A 16,790-nucleotide genomic window follows, 5' to 3' on the forward strand; every position below is an offset into this window, starting at 1 on the left:
CATATATGTTTTGAGTCAAATGAAACATAAGGTACAGCCTTATTTGTAACTTAAGCAACAGAAGCATAAGGAGAAAGAGCAAGGAAACACGGAGAAGCCTTGTTTAAAGTCAAGCAGAGGCAGAGGGCTGCACATAGTAGGAGAAGCACCATGAAAATTAGACTTAACAGAGAAATAAACTCTGGAAGACATTGAGAGGAGACGGGTTCATGGTGCTGTGGTTTCTCCTTACCCCAGTATTGCTGAACATCCATGAGCCCTGAAATGATGAAAAGTCACAGCAGTAAATACAGTGAAGGAATCAAACCATTAACGCCCATCGCCTCTTCAGATGAGGGGAAGGTTGGGAAAGGGTGACAAAGGACAGGATAAATCATGAATTCACATCATATAGAATGGCATCACAGGGACACACTAACTTCTCTTCTCTGTCCCTCTGCCCATATTCAGAATCCTTACTCTCTTCTATTTGCCGGCCAAGCACACCCAGAATCATAAAGAAAATAACATAATTTAGCTGCCCTCACCTTCAAATGACTGTAGCATGCCTTTCAAATGTGGAGCTTTGGATGTTCCTCTTCTTCTTTTTGGGGGAACTATTTGGGGCTGCTTCAGTGTCATGGTCTGAATGCTAGGAATAAAAAAAAATGACCTCTGCATCTTAAACCTTTGACTTTTGACCAACACTGACTCCCTGTCATTTTAACCATAGATGTCCTTGAAGTATCCTGAGAATTATGAGAGGGAAGAGCGAATATACACTATTAACTGTAGAGATATGGGGCACACTTATGCCCCTGCCTACTTACTTGTGGTGTGATGCTGAGAAAGCCTTATTCCCCAAAGCATCACGCCTTAACATCACACTCACACAACATGTTTCTTCCACTTTCCCTCCTGCTCTCCTAGAACTATTTTAAATGTGAATTACTGAATTTAAAAAAAAGTGAAGCTGAAGTAGCAGAAACTTAATGAGTGGGCTGGGATTGGTGTCACATGAACTTAGACAGAGGCAAGGGGATCTCTAATTTCAAAAACAACCTGTTTTACACAGTGAGTTCCAGGAAAGTCAGAGCTAGAAAGAGGAACCCTGTCTGAAAAAACAAAAGAACATAAATGAGTAAATAGAAACATGGAAAAAAGAAAAGGAAAGGAAAGGAAAGGAAAGGAAAGGAAAGGAAAGGAAAGAAAAGAAAAGAAAAGAAAAGAAAAGAAAAGAAAAGAAAAAGAAAAGAAAGGAAGAAAGAAGAGCCTTCTGGTCAGCGCCAGCACCTGGTCACCTTGGGTGCAGAGTCGGCTGACACCTCCATAGTCCCTAGAGGACTCTCCATGTGATCTTAGGATCACTGGTGAGCTGAACACAACGTCTGTTCCAATCCAATTGAGGGGGATCTGAGACAGCATTAGGAAATCAGAAAACCGCCCTTACCAGTGACACAAGTCTCTTCCAGTTGGCCCCAGCACCAGATCACCTTGGGTGCAGAATCGGCGCCCCCCCCCCCCCCCCCAGTCCCCAGAGGACTCTCCACACGATCTTAGGATCACTGACCAGCCAGCTCCATGGTCCTCAAAAGAGACACCACTTCCAGGCCCTGTAACTTCCCCAGGATATTAGGATAACAGGATCCCAGGATAACAGAAGCTGGGTCACACCAGTATTTCAGGGTCTCAGAGGAGCTTGACTGCCAAGAACTCTGACACACCCAGACTCTCAGGTTCACAGGGGACCACAATCAAAGGATCACAGAGAAAGCTGGACTCTGAGGAGTCCTGAATCAACGGGGATTATAGGAAGGACAGCCTCCAATCAGATATATTGAGGGCAGCAAGCACTTGAGATAATAAGATGGCAGGAGGCAAGCATAAGCACAGAAGCAAGAGAAACCAAGGTTACTTGACATCATCAGAACCAAACTCTCCCACCCTAGCAAGTCCTGGATACACCATCACACCAGAAAAGCAAGACATGGATATAAAGCCACTTCTCATGATGATGATAGAGGACTTTAAGAAGGAAATACAGGAAAACACAGGTAAACAGCTAGAAGCATTTAAAGAAAAAAACACAAAAATCCCTTAGAGAGTTAGAGGAAAACAATACCAAACAGGCGATGGAATTGAACAAAACCATCCAGGATCTAAAAATGGAAGTAGAAACAATAAAGAAAACTCAAAGGGAGACAACTCTGGAGATAGAAATCCTAGGAAAGAAATCAGGAACCATAGATGTGAGCATCAGCAACAGAATACAAGAGATGGAAGAGAGAATCTCAGGTGCAGAAGATTCCACAGGGAACATGGGCACAACAATCAACGAAAATGCAAAATGCGAAAAGATCCTAACTCAAAACATCCAGGAAATCCAGGACACAATGAGAAGACTAAAGCTAAGGATAATAGGTATAGGTGAGAATGAAGATTTTCAACTTAAAGGGCCAGCAAATATGTTCAACAAAATTATAGAAGAAAACTTCCCATACCTAAAGAAAGAGATGCCCATGAACATACAAGAAGCCTACAGAACTCCAAATAGACTGGACCAGAAAAGAATTTCCTCCTGACACAAAATAATCAAAACAACAAATGCACTAAATAAAGATAGAATATTAAAAACAGTAAGGAAAAAGGGTCAAGTAACATATAAAGAATTACTTCAGATTTCTCACCAGAGACTATGAAAGCCAGAAGATCCTGGATAGATGTTATACAGACACTAAGAGAACACAAATGAATTTGTGTTTTGCATTTGGACCATAGATGTTCAGAATTGAGCGTTCCTCTTGGAGGATTTTACCTTTGATGAGAACGAAGTGCCCCTCCTTGTCTTTTTTGATGACTTTGGGTTGGAAGTCAATCTTATCAGATATTAGGATGGCTACTCCAGCTTGTTTCTTCATACCATTTGCTTGGAAAATTGTTTTCCAGCCTTTTATTCTGAGGTAGTGTCTATCTTTTTCTCTGAGATGTGTCTCCTGTAAACAGCAAAATGTTGGGTCTTGTTTGTGTAGCCAGTTTGTTAGTCTATGTCTTTTTATTGGGGAGTTGAGACCATTGATGTTAAGAGATATTAAGGAAAAGTAATTGTTACTTCCTGTTATTTTTGTTGTTTAAGTTGGAATTCTGTTCTTGTGGCTGTCTTCTTTTAGGTTTGTTGAGGAATTACCTTCTTGTTTTTTCTAGGGCATTGTTCCCGTTCTTGTATTGGTTTTTTTCTGTTATTAACCTTTGAAGGGCTGGATTCGTGGAAAGATATTGTGTGAATTTGGTTTTGTCATGGAATACTTTGGTTTTTTCATCTATGGTAATTGAGAGTTTGGCTGGGTATAGTAGCCTGGGCTGGCATTTGTGTTCTCTTAGTGTCTGTATAACATCTGTCCAGGCTCTTCTGGCTTTCATAGTCTCTGGTGAAAAATCTGGTGTAATTCTGATAGGCTTGCCTTTTTATGTTACTTGACCTTTTTCCCTTACTGCTTTTAGTATTCTATCTTTATTTAGTGCATTTGTTGTTCTGATTATTATGTGTTGGGAGGAATTTCTTTTCTGGTCCAGTCTATTTGGAGTTCTGTAGGCTTCTTGTATGTTCATAGGTATCTCTTTCTTTATATTTGGGAAGTTTTCTTCAATAATTTTGTTGAAGATGTTTGCTGGTCCTTTGAGTTGAAAATCTTCATTCTCATCCACTCCTATTATCCGTAGGTTTGGTCTTCTCATTGTGTCCTGGATTTCCTGGATATTTTGAGTCAGGATCTTTTTTCATTTTCCATTTTCTTTGATTGTTGTGCCGATGTTCTCTATGGAATCTTCTGCACCTGAGATTCTCTCTTCCATCTCTTGTATTCTGTTGCTGATGCTCAAATCTATGGTTCCAGATTTCTTTCCTAGGGTTTCTATCTCCAGTGTTGCCTCACTTTGAGTTTTCTTTATTGTGTCTACTTCCCTTTTTAGGTCTAGTATGGTTTTGTTCATTTCCATCACATGTTTGTATGTTTTTTCCTCTTTTTCTGTAAGGACTTCTACCTGTTTGATTGTGTTTTTTTTTGTTTTTCTTTAAGGACTTGTAACTCTTTAGCAGTGTTCTCCTGTATTTCTTTAAGTGATTTATTAAAGTCCTTCTTGATGTCCTCTACCATCATCATGAGATATGCTTTTAAATCTAGGTCTAGGTTTTCGGGTGTGTTGGGGTGCCCTGGACTGGGCGAAGTGGGAGTGCTGGGTTCTGATGATGGTGAGTGGTCTTGGTTCCTGTTAGTAGGATTCCTACGTTTACCTTTCGCCATCTGGTAATCTCTGGAGTTAGTAGTTATAGTTGACTCTGTTTAGAGATTGTTCTTCTGGTGATTCTGTTACCGTCTCTCAGCAGACCTGGGTGACAGATTCTCTCCTCTGAGTTTCAGTGCTCAGAGCACTCTCTGCTGGCAAGCTCTCTTACAGGGAAGGTGCGCAGATATCTTGTTTTTGGACCTCCTCCTGGTCGAAGAAGAAGGCCCAAAACAGGGCCTCTTTCAGAAGCTGTGTTGCTTTGGCAGTTCCCAGAAGCTGTCAGCTTCTGTGGTGCAGACTCTCACCTGTGCAGACTAAATTCCTAAGTTCCAGGGAGTCCTGGAACCAAGATGGCGACCGCTGCTGCTGAGGCTGAGGCTGCCTCCCAAGCCAGGCAGACACCTGTCCTCTGGTCCGGATGGTGGCTGGCTGTCTGCGGCCCGCCAAGGGTGCTGCCTCAGCGGCTCTGTGCTTCTGCCCGTCCCAGAAGCTGTCTGGTTCTCTGGCGCACCCTCTAACCTGTTCAGACTAATTTCCTAAGTTCTGCTGAGTCCTGGAACCAAGATGGCGACCACTGCTGCTGAGGCTGAGGCTGCCTCCCAAGCCAGGCGGACACCTGTCCTCTGGTCCGGATGGTGGCTGGCTGTCTGCGGCCCGCCAAGGGTGCTGCCTCAGCGGCTCTGTGCTTCTGTCTGTCCCAGAAGCTGTCCGGTTCTCTGGCGCACCCTCTAACCTGTTCAGACTAATTTCCTAAGTTCTGCTGAGTCCCGGAACCAAGATGGCGACCACTGCTGCTGAGGCTGAGGCTGCCTCCCAAGCCAGGCGGACACCTGTCCTCTGGTCCGGACGGTGGCTGGCTGTCTGCGGCCTGCCAAGGGTGCTGCCTCAGCGGCTCTGTGCTTCCGCCCGTCCCAGAAGCTGTCTGGTTCTCTGGCGCACCCTCTAACCTGTTCAGACTAATTTCCTAAGTTCTGCTGAGTCCCAGAACCCTCCTGTTTTTCTTTAAGAACTTCTACCTGTTTGGTTGTGTTTTCCTATGTTTTTTTTTTAAAGAACTTGTAACTCTTTAGCAGTGTTCTCCTGTATTTCTTTAAGTGAGTAATTAAAGTCCTTCTTGATGTCCTCTACCATCATCATGAGATATGCTTTTAAATCCAGGTCTAGCTTTTTGGTTGTGTTGTTGTGCCCAGGACTAGGTGGGGTGGGAGTGCTGCGTTCTGATGATGGTGTGTGGTCTTGATTTCTGTTAGTAGGATTCTTATGTTTGCCTTTTGCCATCTGGTATTCTCTGGAGCTGTGCAGGATACACTCGGTGGGGTCCTGGAACCAAGATGTCTGTGCAGGATACACTCGGCAGGGTCCCGGAACCAAGATGTCTGCTGCCGATGCTCAGGCAAAGCGCTCCCGTGCTGGGCAGATCCCTATCCTCTGGCTGGGAAAATGGCCAGCTCCCTGTGCAGGATACACTCGGTGGGGTCCAGGAACTGAGATGTCTGCTGCTGATGCTCAGGCAAAGCGCTCCCGCACCGGACAGATCCCTATCCTCAGAAGTCTTAAGATACCATTGTGGGTGTTGTGGGTAGCTGGTGGGTGTCAGCCGACTCTGCGCCCTAGCTACCCCTGTGCTGCTCGGACTGGAAGGGGCTTGTGCCCCTACTCAGACCGGGTTTTCTGCTTCCCTAACTAATGCAGTCTCAGGTCCCGCGCAATTGGATTGGGGCAGATGCTGTGTTCCACTCACCAGAAGTCTTAAGATCCTGTGGCGGGTGTTGTGGGTAGCTGGCGCCCTAGCTACCCCGGTGCTGATCGGACCGGAAGGGGATGTCCTCATTCTTAATAACTGAGTACTATTCCATTGTGTAAATGTAGAAAATATCCAATAAAAAATTGGAAAAAGAAAAAAAAAGAAAGAAAGGAAGGAAGAAAGGAAGAAAGAAAGAAATGGAAGGAAGGAAGGAAAGAAGGAAGGAAGGAAGGAAGGTATGTTCTCAAAAATCTGGTATAATAGAGTCATAGAATGTGAGCTGGAAAGCCATCTCAAGAAAGCCAAGGCTTCAAACACTGTTGTCAATGAGGACACTGTCAGCCAGCATCTGCTTCTTCAGGTTCTCTTGTTAAGATGACAAAATTTGGAAACCAAACTAAGACTGACATAAGCTCCACATGTTAGGATGGATACTGATGCTGACAGCTGAGATGTGACAATTTACACACAAGGTTGAGTTTTCCCACAGTCCTGTGACATATGTGGTCTACCTGCAGCCATTGTTTCACTGCCAAAAGACTGTGCCCACAGAGTTAAGTCTCCTTTTAAAAAAATCTAATTATAAACACAATGGAAATCTGGATCTCCTCTATCCCCAGGAGAAAAACACAAAACACTCAGGAATTTTTTCCCAGTATAGAATTTTGTGAACATTGCAGACACAGAGGACATACAGTACCTACATGCCCTTGTTACCTGCAAATCCAGAGTTAGATACAAGCACACAGAATGGACAGATGATGTGTCCAATAGGAGTCCAAATCTCCTATAGGTCCATTTGTTTCATCTCACTACTGACCTAGCTCAATAGATCTCCATAATCCAGTCCCCTAAAAGAGAACCCAATTTGTTCTCAAAAGTTACCAAATGCTCAGACCCTGCCTTTTTCCTTCTCCTCTTTCCTCTTCCTAGAATGTCAGAATAACATTATGTGTAAAATTTGCAAAACCCCAGAGACATTGATTCTAATTGAATATCAACTAATTTTCAACACCGAATAGGACTATCCTTCCCTATCAGCCCAGACATACCTTGTCAGGACATAATTTACACCCTAGAGAGAAGGAAGAAAACACAATTAATAACATGTTCTTTATGTTCTTGCAAATCCTGGTTACACTCTTATTGGCCAAAGAGACAAAGTCAAAAGAGAATCAAATCAGTCACCCACAGCTCCCCAAGACATCATATAAATACAGTGTGTGGCTCTTTATTTCACTTATATGTAAATTAATAGACTCTTTCTGTCTTATGCTACCAGCATCGGAGACCAAACATAAAGAAACAGTAGTTTGACAGCTCACATAGGTTTTTATGTGCATATTGTTAAACAGTTAAACAAATAAACATGTGACCTTTCTCATGCTACATGTTTGGTATCTTACTGGAAACTCATATGTATGAGAAGCTGTATTCCAAATTCTTTTAATCATTAAAAAATGATTTGTTATATTAATATTGAGGAATCCAAAAGGACCAGAGGCTTAGAATGTTTAATTCTTAAAACCAACTAACCAGATCTCTGCTAACTCCACCCTCTTCTCCCCTGCCCCTTCTGCTTTTCTTTTCTTTCTGCAATTGGCCTAGCAGGAAAGAAGCCAATCTAAAGAGATATGTGTGTTTCTCAATTTGAGTATCAAACTGTTAAAACTTTGATTCCAAAGAAACAGGTATTTCTCCAGGATCTCACATTGAGAGAAGAGAAACAGTTTTAGCCAGAGGAAGAGCTGATCTCCTTAAAAGATTTCCAACAGTTGTAATGACTTGCCTGACTACCTTAAAGTGTGACACTGCAACCCAGATCATGATGTGAGAATGATGGACAGGACCACACCTCGACCTGGACTACACATATGTGCATCTCCTTGGTTCTCTATTTAAACTTTGATCTCACTTAGAAATCCTGAATAAGGATAGCGTAATTTTGTGAATCTTTGTCTCTCTTCCAAAGTAGCTACATTTAATAAATCTTCATTTTCTCCTTTCCAATATTAATTTGACTCTTCATTATGGGCTTATTGAAGTCAGACCTGACTGGCCAGGTCCATTTTGATATGTTAAATGGGCACCTGAACTTTCCAATAAACTTGGCTTTAATATATTCTAATATGTCTTGGATTGGCTCATTTCATTGGCAGACAATAACCTATCAGTAGATTCCATAGTAAAAGACATTTTGCAAGAGCACAAATTATCAATTTATCCTTTTGAAGAAGTCTGTATGCTCATGTCTCCTGAATCATTCATTATTATTGTAGAAAAAATAGAGAGTCAATCAGAGGACTAATCAACAGACAAATGGATAAAAATGACATGATCAGCATATAGTAAAATATTAGATGTTTAAAAGCAAGAAGTATTGTCATTTGTCATAATTTGTCTGAACTTAAGAGAATTTATTTTATACTAAACCAGCTGGGAACAGAAAAAAAATCATTAAATGATACGATTTAAATATGTATCATGTACACATATTTGATCTCATAAGAGTAAGGATCAGAATGGAGATCCTCAGGGCCTGGAGGTAGAGAAAAATAGGCATATTCATTATTCAAGAGATAAAGTTTCAAGATTGTGAAGTGTGTTGGTTGAAGTAAGTATGTATTTGAATTAGTTCAGTATAGACATAAATGCATAGTTTTGTCTAATATGAATATTTTCATTTGTAATTAAATTAACACCATGGAAACAAAGAAATCAAAGGAGTTATGACAAATTTCTAGAACCTTCAAGGTCTACAAGACTGACAATTATAATGAAAAAAAAAAAACAAATTCCCACAGTGATGTTCAGAACCAGAATATGACTTTGGTATAAATTATTTTAAAATGTGATAGAGATTAAATACACTAAAATTTATGCCTTTATAGATAATGAAGCAACCTTTCACATTAGCCACTGGCAGATAGAGGCATGGAAACCTTTCAATGAGTTGCTTGATCATATCCCTACCCCAAGTCACACTTCCACTGCAATCACAGGCAGTGGGGATAAGTATTTCAAATCTTCATAAGGAGAAATAACTCTAATACTTTCAAATTCTGGTGAACTGACTAACTTGACAGGTGAAAATGTGCTTCACACATGCTCAGCAGTACAGAAGGGTATTAGCTGTTAAGGCCTAGGTAACTACTGCCTGTCTAGCCAGCCGTTTTATGCTGTTATTAATATTAATATTAACATTAATATTAATATTAATATTAAAGGAAACTTTCTCATGTGCTATTACATTGAAACTTTTCATCACCAAGTTGATTGCATATTATGTTATGTTCTGTACTTTGGTTTTACTTGGGAAGCAATCACAAGAGAGGTCAGTTAGAACTGCTTTGTGTAGTTAGCCACAATAAGCTTGGACCAGAATCAACTGCCCAGCATTGTTGTGGATAGCCCTGGGGCTAATTATATTTGATGTTAATTCCATTCTCCTGTGAGTGACTTTGAACAAGGAATGAGTCAGCACTCAGGTGATTTCTTATAAACTTGTTTCCCACCTTAATTTGTAAAATAAAGGAAAGATGATGATTGGGCACATAAAAGGGAAGGTGGAGCAGAAGGTGAGGGAGAGAGAGGAAGTAGAAAATGGAAGAGGGTGAGGACGCAGAAGAGGAGGAGGAGGAAGAAGAAAAGTGGAGCAGAAGCACATGGCCTGGAGAAACCGCAAGTTCTAAGGGGTCTCATAAGCTGTGGAAGATGGTAGTATAGCGGTAGATCTGCCCAATCTAGGCTCACAGCATGTAATCATATTAACTGTGTTGTGTTTTTATTGCCAGGGCATATTTTGGAGGAGATTTACCACAATACAGCAAAATTTCCTGTACCTGTGTAAGTATGACTTTTATGGTTTGCCTTTTTAAGCTGCTCCTAGGATGGACCCCCAACATAAGAGGGATACCTGCACTAATATAAAAAGCCATTTGGAATAAGACTTCCATTTTAAATGGGAGTCGAGTAAAGTTTTAGGTTCCCAATAACTTCCTGGTAATTGACATCCTACTTGGCAGAAAGAGAGACTGAGAGAGCGAGAGCGAGAGCGAGAGAGCGAGAGCGAGAGTGAGAGAGAGAGAGAGAGATGGGTAACTGGCATCCTGGTTGGCAAGTTAAGAGATGAATGTTAGGGAAGGCAAGACCTGTACCACGACTGAATACCTCAACCAATGAGAGAAATATAAATGTACAGCAAAGACGTGCTCCTAAAGCTGTCCCCTACTCCAAATCCTGATTGGTGGAATAACTTATCATAGATATTTGTGGATTTCAGGCTTAAAGGCCTTGTAGGATTCGGACTCATGGTCTCAATCAGCTCCACAGTCTTGTTCATGGCCCTCATTGATTAGACCTTGGGTGAATGCTCAATGAACTATCCCTGTTAGAGATCTGTGTTCATTTTGTTTGTGGTTTGACTCCTGGACCCCAACAATTTCTATCCGTGATACAACAGCTCTTCTCTCCCTACTATACCTGATAAAATAATAAAATACCATTTCCTCTTGACATTCATGCATGTAACGACTCCCCAAGCTTCTGAACCTGATTCAGGAAAGACTACAGGAAGAGCGCACTGTAATCACCAGGAAGAATACAGGAGCAGAGAGGGAGGACAATGGCTTCCATGTCCCCTGACTCTCAGACACTGGGTTCTCCTGCAGTCTTACCTGCTTCATTTCCATGACTGACAGCTCCAACTGATGCTGAACATATGAGATGAGGTCTCTCACCAACTCCCTCTGCTCCCTTAGCTCATGTTCAGACTCTTCCAGCTTTTCCATAACCTCTTCCTTCTCTTTCTTCAGCTCCTGCAGCTTCTCATTCTCCTTGGAGTCTAGGAGGTCTCTTAGTCCATTAAACTCTATCTGAATGTCTTCTATATCACTGTGTATTTGGTTCTTTAAGGGTGAAAAAAGAGGGAGGAATTCAGTCTGTCCAAATGGGACCAGGAGATAGAGAAAAACTGCTCTAAGCTTTCATACGGAATTGAGCTTGAGAAAGGGAAGGGATTCTTAGGGAAGCAGGCTTTCCCTTTTAATATCTGTGAAGTACATTCCAAGCAAAGACCTTAGGTCACCTTTACCAAGGTCTTGTGAGCCAAAGTAGGATAACTGGATATGGCTCAGTTTCTAAACAGTTGTCTAAGGTACTTGTTCCTGCCTGCAATAGTCCTCATTCCACCTCTGAACCCTTAAGAGAAGCTAAACCCAAAGACTAGAACTGTGGCCTGTTCCCAAGCATATTTCCCAACAATGGGCATTATAGAAAGCACCACAGGAGTAGGAGCCAGCAGCCATTCTGACCAAGCATCCTCCATGGTGCCAGCTTCCCACAGAGCTCAGCTCCCATGTGATACACTGACTCTGCTTCTCCAGCTCTGGGGGAACCAGGAGGAAAGTATAGTCAAGGCCTCTTGGCCTCATCAACTCCCAGGAAGTAAAGACCCCAGTTGCTTCTTGCCCAGGTCCCTTTTGGGCATCAGACTGTCTCCCTTAGGAAGGGTCCCCACTTGCCTCCCAGTCAGCTCTCTGTTGCTGAAGGTCATCCTGCCATTCATCACATCTTTTCTCATTTTCCATCAGCTTCTGCAGAGCTGCCTGTAGCTTCTCCTGTGAGAAAGGAATTGTATCAGAGTCAAGTTGTGTGGTTAGTAGGACTGCTGTTCCTAAGCAAAGGGCAACAAACTCTTCTGGAAAGACAGGAAGCTCAAGACTGTCCTCTTTTGAAAAACTTGTGTCAATATTTATGCACATAAAGTATATAAATCTTAAAAGGCTACAGCTCAATTGATTTTTATATTTTATACACACCACCTCCATACAGAAAAAGACAGAAATCTCTCTAAGTCATTCATCCCACTCAGTAGAAACCTTTTATTCTGCTGCCAGCATCAGAAAACCAGGACACTTTTGTTAGTTTTCTGATCACAACTATGTACATACATCACATGCCCTACTGTGTCATATTTGATACCTGTACTTTTTTTAAAAAATGGGTCATATTGTGTAGCCTTGACTTACCTGTTGCTACTGTGTAGAGAAGCATACTCCTGAAACTCAGAGATGCAGGAGCATCAGCTGCCAGGGCTCTGAGACTAAAACCTGTGTAACAACACTGGCCACATGAACATTCTTTTTTCTCCCCCCTTTTTATTTCTTATTGAATATTTTTGCAGTTATGTTTCTTTCTTTCACTGAAAATGACTTTTCATACAATATATATTTCAAGGCATGTTTTAAAAAAAGTTTTATTTATTTAAGTATATGAGTGCTCTTTTTGCATGTATGCCTGCATAACAGGAGAAAGCATCACATCCTATTATGGATGGCTGTGAGACACCATGTGATTGCTGGATATTGAACTCAGAATCTATGCAATAACAGCTCATGCTCTTAAGTGCTGAGTCTCTCTTTAGCCCCAATACATTCTGATTAATATTTTCCCTCTCATCCCTCCTCCAGGTTCTTTACCACCTCGTCTCCCCTCCCATCCAGATCCATGCTCTTGGGTATCCTGTTAGAAAAAAAAGAGGCATGTGTTGTCTGCAGCACTTGGAAGAGTAGACCCTGTACCTTTCCTGAGCAGCACAGTAGAGCTGATCCTGGTGGCAGGGAATTGGACAACCTGACCCAAGGGTGTGAGCTGGGAGAGCTGGTTCTGCTACTTGTCTGCTGTGAGGTAACATGGGCAAGGGAGAGATACACCCCCTCACAGAACATACACACTCCTTGATACCTATGGAAAGCAGAAGAGCTGGCCTGAGGTCTTCAGAAGGGGAGAGCTGGCCCTCTTCTTCATCTGCTGAGTACATGGGAGAGCAGGCCCTGTACCTCACTTGGGCAGCACAGTAGACCTGACTCTGATGATGGAGGCACCAGTGAGCAGCCTTAAGGGTGTGAGTGTGGGATAGCTGGCCCTGCAACTTTGCTGTGTGACAGCATAGGAGAGGGAGAGATGCCCTGTCCCACTGTCTACCTTTGACATCTACTTCAAGAAGGAGAGCTGGCCCTGGGTCATGAGAGCATGAGAGCTGGTCCTGGCCCTCAACTGCTGCAGCACTCCGGAGAGCTGGTCCTACACTGTGACTGGGCACCACAGTAGGGCTGGTCCTGGATGTGGGGATTGCAGGTTAACAGGCCCCAAGGGTGTGAATGCAGGAGAGCTGTTCCTTTTGATTTCTGGGCAGTGTTGCATACAAGTGAGAGACACCCTTCTTCCCTTATCCCTTGTAATCTATGGCAGTCAGGATAACTAGCATCATCAGAGTCAGGTCTACTAAGCTGCTAATTCTCATGATAGTGTGTGAGTACTGGCCATGTCTCACAGAAGCTGAAAAGCTTGGGAGATCTGGCCCTACACCTCACATAAGCAGCAGGGTGAGGAGATCCTGTTACTAGGATTGATGGTGAGTGGGCCTCAAAGGTGTTTGAAAGCCTGCAGTTTTGAAACTGCTCAGGCCAAAACCCAAGCCTTAGAATTGTCCCACTGAAACATCTACTCCATCAGTAAACTGCTAGAACACAAGAAGGGACAAGTCTTACAGATCTAATACTACAGGATCAACATGACACAGGGCAATGACAGGATATCTGAGAGGAGTCCTAGTGCAGTTCTAGTATTGATAAAGTAGCAGAAGCCAGAGGCCTCAGACAATACCAATGACTTGTTGCAATCAACATTTGCAAGCAAAGAATTATGGACTAAATGGTATACTATAGGACACAGTGTGACACACTACAGCTTTCGAAATGAGTTTTTCACTATTAGCAGTGAGGTTGAAATGGTGAAGGGCAGGCACTAAAGGGGGTGGAGATGAGTGAGGTTGGAGTACATGATGTAAAATTCACAAAGAACCAATAAATAGTTTAAAAAAGAAAACAAAGAGGCATGTAAGAAATAATAACAGAATAAAAGAAAATACAGTAAGAGAAATAAAAAGCAAACACACTGGAATATGACAAAACAAACAAACCATAAAAAGAGCTAAGTAAAAAAATTCACAAGGCGTGCATATAGATATAGAGTATATGTTTTGAACATATGGGAATCCCATAAAAACTCAAACCATGATATAAAAGCAAAGGACTATATGGTTCTAAACAGAAAAAGGGAAAGAAAGAACCTCCTAATGAGGGCTCGGTGCATTTGTGCTGGCTGTGCATCTATTACTGGGCATAGGAATTTCCTTAAGGATGGTTTATTTCCCCAGTGTGACTCCCTAGAGAAAAGTATTTATTCATTTCAAGTAGTTATCAATTATAGATTGCTTAGGGCTTAGGGGTGGATTATATGGCCACTTCTTCCTGTTCCAGAATCCTATTTGGTCCAGCCCCTTTCAGGCCCTATGCATGCAGCCACAATCTCCGTGAGTTTATATTTGGTCTCAAAAACAAACAACAGAAAACATAGATTAAGCACAGAACTTGCTGCTGTGTTTCTCATTATGGGAACCTTCCTCTCCTCCCTGATGTTTCAGCTGCCACATGCACATTCTCTTCACTGCTGTGTGTCATGTGCTTATTAACCCCATTGTTGAAAGTCACTAGGTGGCATGTTAGGTACATTGAAGAAATCTGACGTTAACATTGAAAGGATATAAACACAGAATAAATCATCAGATGGTCTTCTGCTGATTTGACATTTTTTGGATATTAATTCAATTTAAAGTAACAGTTCCAAAAATAATTTTTTTTGTCTTTCAGTAATTGTAGTCCAGGCAAATTCTCTTTTGCTTAAGTGGAATAAATCACTATTTTAGGAGTCAAAATGTAAAAGAGTATAGAATGATAATTCAACTTCTAAGCCTATAATGCTCAGGTAAGTACAATGTCAAAGGTAAAAAATGAAAAAGGTGATGTTTTCTCTTTGTTACTGTTTTATGCTTTGTTTCCTGTATCCCCCTGTTCCTTACCTTGTATTCATGGTTGACCTCTTCAATGAGAGCTGTTTGGTGACCACTGTGCTCCTGGGATTGCTTACAAAGCCAGCAGATGGCCATCATGTCCTCCTTACAGAAGAGCTGGAGTTTCTCTCCATGTTCTACACAGGCATTAACCTTCTGCTCCTCCTCTGGGATGGACTTGAATCCCTTGAGCCTCTCTACTATGTTGGCAACATGTCGATTAGGCCTCAGATTCTCAAACAGGTAAGGAACTCGGCACACAGGGCAGTTGCCCTCCCCTTCTGGGTTTCTGTTAGACTCATAGTGCAGTGTGATGCAGGCTCTGCAGAAGCTGTGGTTACAGTCAGCACTCACAGATTCCTTCAAGAGCTCCAGACAGATTGGGCAGGTCACTTCTTCCTTTATCATCTCCAGGACTGATGAGGCCATAGTTGCTGTGATCCTGTGTCTGCCTGTCCTGACTTCTCACACTTATGCATGGATGGCTGTGTGACAGGAATAGGGAAAAGGGCCAAGTAAGAAATGAAGGATCAGAATGAACCTTGTTCAGATATAAAGGAAGGACCATGATGACAAGGTAAAAGAACAAAGGAAGATATGTGGAAGGAGGTTTTGTGACATAGCAAATAGTACTTTGTCATGTTTCAGGTGCTGTACTTTTAGGTCACCCCAAATGAGAAATTTCATGTATGGGAATGCTATCCTCCTTTTACTGAATAGTAGAAAGAATTTACTGCCAACATCCTTGCTTGACTAGAGACCAGGCTGTACACAGCCCACTGCCCCACAAACCTGCTCTAACCCATAAAGGTCATCAAAGAAAGAAGAGGTGGATACTAGGATACCACTGATAGTCAGAACAAAGGGTAAGCAGAATTATGTCCCCTGCCCCCAGTTACTTGGGGTCTCCCAGGAATCTTGTGTCTGAAATGTTAAGATTTTATCTTTGTCAAGTAACTGGGACCAGTGGGACCCAGGTGCCCAGGAACTCTGTCTGACCAGTGGCACAGCTTCCTTCCTGTGTGGGCCAGTGCCCTGAGCAGACAACCTTGAGCATGAACTTTGCAGCCAGTCTCAAAACACCCAGAGGAAGATTTACTCCCAGGTGCTCTAATACTCCTAGGATCATAGGATCAGAGGTGAAGAGGACACAACATCTACCCCAACACTGGAAGTAAGTGGGATGAGTGGGACCGAGGCACTCAAGAACTCTGCCTGACCAATGGCAGGGGTTTCTTCCTTTCTGGGCCAGTGCCCTGAGCAGACCTTGGGCACAAACTCCAAGTCAGTCTCACAACACTCAGAGGAAGCTCTACTCCCAGGTTCTCTAACACACCCAGGACCACAGTATCTCAGGATCCCAGTAACTTAGGAGCTTGGTCAGTCCAGGATGTTAGGGTCCCAGAGGCAGCTTGACCACAGGAGCTCAGGATCAGGGGATCCCAGACTCACAGGATCCCAGAGACAGCTGAACTCTAAGGAGTTCTGACACAACAAGGATCACAGGAAGGACAGCCTCAAGTCAGATATCTTGAGGGCAGGTAGAACTAGAAATAATCATATGTCAGGAGGCAAGTATAAGAACATAAGCAACACAAACCAAGGTTACTTGGCATCACCAGAAGTCAAATCTCCCATATTAGCAAGTCCTGGAAACACCATCATATAGGAAAAGCATGGTTTGAGTCTAAAATCATTTCTCATTATGGTGATAGTGGACTTTAAGAAGGACATAAATAACCCCATTAAAGAAATACAGGAGATCTTCGGCTCCAAACAACCGGCCACCTTCCTGGTGAGAGCACAGGGGTCCGCCCGGCCTGAGAGGTTTCTGCCTCAGGCTCCGGCGGTAGCCGCTTTGGTTCCAGGACTCCG

At 42.6% G+C, this 16,790-nt stretch overlaps 1 protein-coding gene across 6 annotated transcripts in view; it reads right to left on the bottom strand.

The window, feature by feature from the left end:
- The window catches only part of Trim30d (tripartite motif-containing 30D), a 37,840-nt gene that overhangs the window by 2,638 nt on the left and 18,412 nt on the right, over positions 1 to 16,790 (bottom strand). The window contains exons 2-7 of one of the 6 annotated variants that reach the window (NM_199146.2): positions 14,925 to 15,400; positions 11,527 to 11,622; positions 10,681 to 10,911; positions 7,057 to 7,079; positions 528 to 631; positions 233 to 259 (exon numbers count right to left, since the gene is read on the bottom strand). In NM_199146.2, the coding sequence (NP_954597.2) occupies positions 233 to 259; positions 528 to 631; positions 7,057 to 7,079; positions 10,681 to 10,911; positions 11,527 to 11,622; positions 14,925 to 15,344 (901 nt within the window). In that variant the 5' untranslated portion in view covers positions 15,345 to 15,400. Of the gene's footprint in view, positions 1 to 166; positions 326 to 527; positions 632 to 7,056; positions 7,080 to 10,680; positions 10,912 to 11,526; positions 11,623 to 14,924; positions 15,401 to 16,790 lie in introns of those variants that run through there. The other 5 variants (XM_006507546.3, XM_006507547.4, XM_006507548.3 and 2 more) reach the window with 5 other exon arrangements.

This window comes from Mus musculus, chromosome 7 (assembly GCF_000001635.26).
Source record: "Mus musculus strain C57BL/6J chromosome 7, GRCm38.p6 C57BL/6J".
Lineage (NCBI taxonomy): Eukaryota > Metazoa > Chordata > Mammalia > Rodentia > Muridae > Mus > Mus musculus.